The 4,470-nt window shown below is 48.8% G+C and overlaps 1 protein-coding gene across 1 annotated transcript in view; it reads left to right on the top strand.

The window, feature by feature from the left end:
- Positions 1 to 4,470, top strand: part of Ldlrad2 (low density lipoprotein receptor class A domain containing 2) — an 8,231-nt gene continuing 3,761 nt past the window's right edge. Inside the window, exons 1-2 of the mRNA XM_021201219.1 lie at positions 1 to 79; positions 2,940 to 3,383. Of these exons, the coding sequence (XP_021056878.1) occupies positions 1 to 79; positions 2,940 to 3,383 (523 nt within the window). The remainder of the gene's footprint in view (positions 80 to 2,939; positions 3,384 to 4,470) is intronic.

Here is a 4,470-nt window from a genome sequence, read left to right as displayed (position 1 = left end):
ATGGCTTTTCTTTGGCAGCTGCCCCAAAGGCTACTCCTGTTGGGGGCAACTGCCTTGACTGTGTCTGCCTTGGGGACAGGTGAGTAGGAAGGGCCTGGAAAGAGACCCTGCTTCCAGGCTTTCCCCAGTTAGCACTCATTAGTATTCTCGAATCTACTCCAATCCCTTTTAGAAGGCTGGAGATCCGAGTGAGTCTGAGGCAGGGATCTGGGGGTGGGTGGGGTAAGCCCTTGGGTCTGGGGCTGTGGGTGAGACAGTTTGCATTGGACATCCCTTCATTCCACCTCTGACACCAGTGCTTCCACTCTGCTGTGTCTCCTGCAGCCAACGGGACAGGAGTGCAGCTCAGTGACAGAGCATCTGCTAAAGATGTGTAAGGCCCTGGGTTCTATCCCCAGGACCACGTAAAAAACTTCTAAAGTTGGGGAGTGGTGGCACATGTCCTCTCATTCCTCAGGACTCTGAGGCAGGGGATCTCTGCATGTTGAGGCCAGCCAGAGGGACATGAATTTCCATCTCAAACAAGCAAACAAATGGAACAGATATCAAAGTAAATAGTGTTTGTGAAATCTAGTGCTTTATTTTATTCTTAACAGTAGCCATAAGCGATACCAGGGATGGTTACTCCAGTAGCTAAATCGTGTCATAACCTCTTCCTTGTAAGAGGGCTGCTGTGACTCCTGACTTCTGCTTGCTTGCTTTCTTTCTTTCTTTCTTTCTTTCTTTCTTTCTTTCTTTCTTTCTTTCTTTCTTTCTTTCTTTCTTTCTTTCTTGTTTTTCGAGACAGGGTTTCTCTGTCTAGCCCTGGCTGTCCTGGAACTCACTTTGTAGACCGGGCTGGCCTTGAACTCAGAAATCCACCTGCCTCTGCCTCCCGAGTGCTGGGATTAAAGGCGTGTGCCACCATGCCCGGCTTCATCTTTTATTTCTTACAAAACTGGATGCTGAACCTATAGCCTCACACGGTTCCATACACACTCTGCCCCTGAGCTACATCCCCAGCCAGCTGGGGAGAAAAGTACCCCAACTGGGCAGTGGTAGTGCGTGCCTTTGATCTCAGAGGCAGAGGCAGGCAGGTCTCTGACTTCTGGGCCAGCCTGGTCTACAGAGTTCCAGGACAGTCAAGGCTATCAAATCCTGTCTTGAAAAAAAAATTAAATAAAAAAAATTTTAAAGGCTGCCCTTGAACACACTCTATAGCTCAGGCAGGCCTTGTGGTTTTAATCTTTTTAGTTGGGATTACAGGACTGTAACCCCCGCTCTCAGCTACTTCTGCTTGGTCCTTATCATCATCGTCATCATCATCTACTATTGTTTATATGTTGAGTAAGGCCTTGATATGCACTGTAGATGGTCTTAAACTTTGGGAGATACTCCCACCTCTGTCTCTGAGTGCTGAAATTAAATGTGTGTGCCATTATACTTTTTATTTATTTATTTATTTTTAGTTTTTTTTTTTTAAAGATTTATTTATTTATTATATGTAAGTACACTGTAGCTGTCTTCAGACACACCAGAAGAGGGNTACACTGTAGCTGTCTTCAGACACACCAGAAGAGGGCGTCAGATCTCACTACAGATGGTTATGAGCCACTGAGAATTAAACTCAGGACCTCAAGAAGAGCAGTTAGTGCTCTTAACCACTGAGCCATCTCTCCAGTACCATCCCCCTTTCTTTAAAGCAGGGAGGAAAAATATTCCCCCCAAACTCCCAGCATACCCCTTCTTAAATCTTATAGGTCAGAACTAGGTCACATACTAATCCCCAGAACACAGGGATGCAATTAGGATCTCCTTTAGCCAGGAGACATAGAGAATGGGAGAAAGGTGGGGAGGCGCCCACTTGTATCCACCCCATCCTCACACAAGATACCCGAGGGCGCGCGTGCGCGCGCGCGCGCGCGTGTGTGTGTGTGTGTGTGTGTGTGTGTGTGTGTGTGTGGTGTCTGACACTTTAGTAATTCATTACATTCTGAGCAAACTCAGATGAGAAACTTAGATGTCCAGGAGTTTTTCTGTTGCAATCGCAGCCTACAAAATACTTGGGAAAGTAACATTTGTTTTTTGTTTTTGTTTTTGTTTTTTATCTTGACCACAAGATCCAATTTGACAGGAGACGTTTGTACTTCTGGCTGCTTGACTGTTTCTGTTTGTCCTTCCTGTAGTGAACACTGCAGACCTTGGGGGTAGTATCTGATCTTAGAGAGGTCTGCAGATTCTGCAGCTGCCTTGGAAACAATACTGTGTATACATCATCCCCCTGACCATTTTACTGAGACAGGAGTCTCGGGTATCTCAGCTGGCCTTGAACTTACTGTGCAGCTGAGCGGCCCGATCCTCCTGCCTCTTCCTCCCAAGTGTTGGGATCAGAGATACGCAGCACCTAAAAACCATATGTACACTCTCCCTCTCCCTGTCTCTGTCCCAATCCCACCCCCTTCTCACATTTTTGGAGACAGAATCTCATTTTGTAGTCCTGTCTGTCCTGGCATTCACTCTAAAGACCAGAGTTGGCCTTGAACTCACAGAGATCCCTGTGCCTCCTCCCGGATCCAAGGATGAAAGGCGTGCATAGCTAGGCCTGATTATTTTGTTACAGTTTTTTCTTTTGAGACACTTTCTGGATTTGTAACCCAGGCTAGCCTTGACTCACCATGCTTCTTCCTGTCCTCCGGAATATTGGTTTTTACAGGTAGATGCCACCACTCTAGGGGCTGAAATCCAGAGATTTTAAATTAGGAGTTGTGACTTTGAATGAAGTCATAAAGTGTTCACAAAAATGCATCCTTGTTTTGCCGATGAGGCTTATAGAGGAAGCGCGACTTCCTGGATCACGCAGAGAGGGCGAGCCCGGGACGTTGGGTGTGTGTGTGTGTGTGTGTGTGTGTGTGTGTGTGTGTGAGATCCCGCATGACCCCGTCCCTGCACTCTCCCCGCAGCGGATCTGACGGACCTGTGCGGACAGACCTGGCAGGAAGACGCGCTGCAGCTGCGCTCGCACTCGGCTTCACGAAAGTTCTACTTCGTGACTCCGGACACCGACTGCATTCTGTGGTTGCGTGCTGCAGCTCCTGAAGACAGGATGCGCTTCCAGTTCCGCTTCTTTCTGGTTTACAGCCTGTCCTCGGCCTCCCGGATCACCCAGGCTACAGCGGCCACACCAACAACCAAAGCATCCTCCCGCGACCCGTGCGCACCGGGCTCCTACCTGCAATTCTACGACGGCCCGCAGGAGGCGCCCCGGGCCCTGGGGCCTCCGATCTGTGGCCTGACCATCCCAGCCCCATTCACATCCTCTGGGCCCTGGCTTGGCTTGCGCTTGGTCACCAGGGGCCGCCAGCCCCGGGTGGACTTTTTGGGCGAGGTCACCTCTTTCCGCCTGGGTGGGTTGGGGCTGATGGCTAGGGAGAGGTGATGAGGGATAGAGCAGGAGATGACAGGAAGGGGAAAATAGGGGTCCCAGTTAGTGTCGTGGACAGGGTTGGGGAACCAGTAAGAAATGAGCTAGATCTACAAATCCTGTTTCCTTCTAGCCCTGACACGCACTTTTTCTTTTCTTTTCTTTTTTTTTAAAAGATTTATTTATTATATGTAAGTATACTGTAGCTGACTTCAGACACTCCAGAAGAGGGCATCAGATCTTGTAACAGATGGTTGTGAGCCACCATATGGTTGCTGGGATTTGAATTCAGGACCTTTGGAAGAGCAGTCGGTGCTCTTACCCGCTGAGCCATCTCACCAGCCCCGACACACACTTTCAAGGTACACTTGGACAAGGTTCACACCAGACACCTGTTCACACCCAAACCGTGTGGCCCTCACTTACAATTGAACCCCTGCTGGCACATACCTCTCACACACTGTCTTCTCACCTAAACTGCCACGTACCTCACAGCCCCTCTGTCTGGGCCAGCCTGTCAGATTCGCTAAAGGCCTGAGCTAGGACTCTCCCCTAAAACTCACTTAGGCAAGGCGGGGTCTACTCTGAGCCCTCTCTGGCCACCCCCTCACCCCAGGTCTCTCTGCGAACTTGTACAGCGTTTTCAGATTTCTCTGTTTCTTTTCTTTCTTTTTTTTTTTTTTCTTATAAAAACAACATTTAATTGGGGCGATTTCTCTGTTTCTTGGTTCTGTTTCTTGACAGGGTCAATGTAGCATAGGCTGGCTGTGAGCTTACAGTCATTCTCCTGCCTTAGCCTCCTGTGTGCTGGGGCCACAGGCTTAGAGCTCGCTCTCTCTCTCTCTCTCTCTCTCTCTCTCTCTCTCTCTCTCTCTGTATGTGTAAGAAAGACATTCAAACAGCACATGTCTGACACAGCTTTTACCCTCTGAGCCATTTTGTTGAGACTGGTTTTATTGATTGATTGATTGATTGGTTTTTTCGAGACAGGGTTTCTCTGTATAGCCCTGGCTGTCCTGGAACTCACTTTGTAGACCAGGCTGGCCTCGAACTCAGAAATCCACCTGCCT

The sequence above is a fragment of the Mus pahari genome, chromosome 6 (assembly GCF_900095145.1).
Source record: "Mus pahari chromosome 6, PAHARI_EIJ_v1.1, whole genome shotgun sequence".
Taxonomy (NCBI): Eukaryota; Metazoa; Chordata; class Mammalia; order Rodentia; family Muridae; genus Mus; species Mus pahari.
This window is presented reverse-complemented; position numbering and strand designations above follow the sequence as displayed.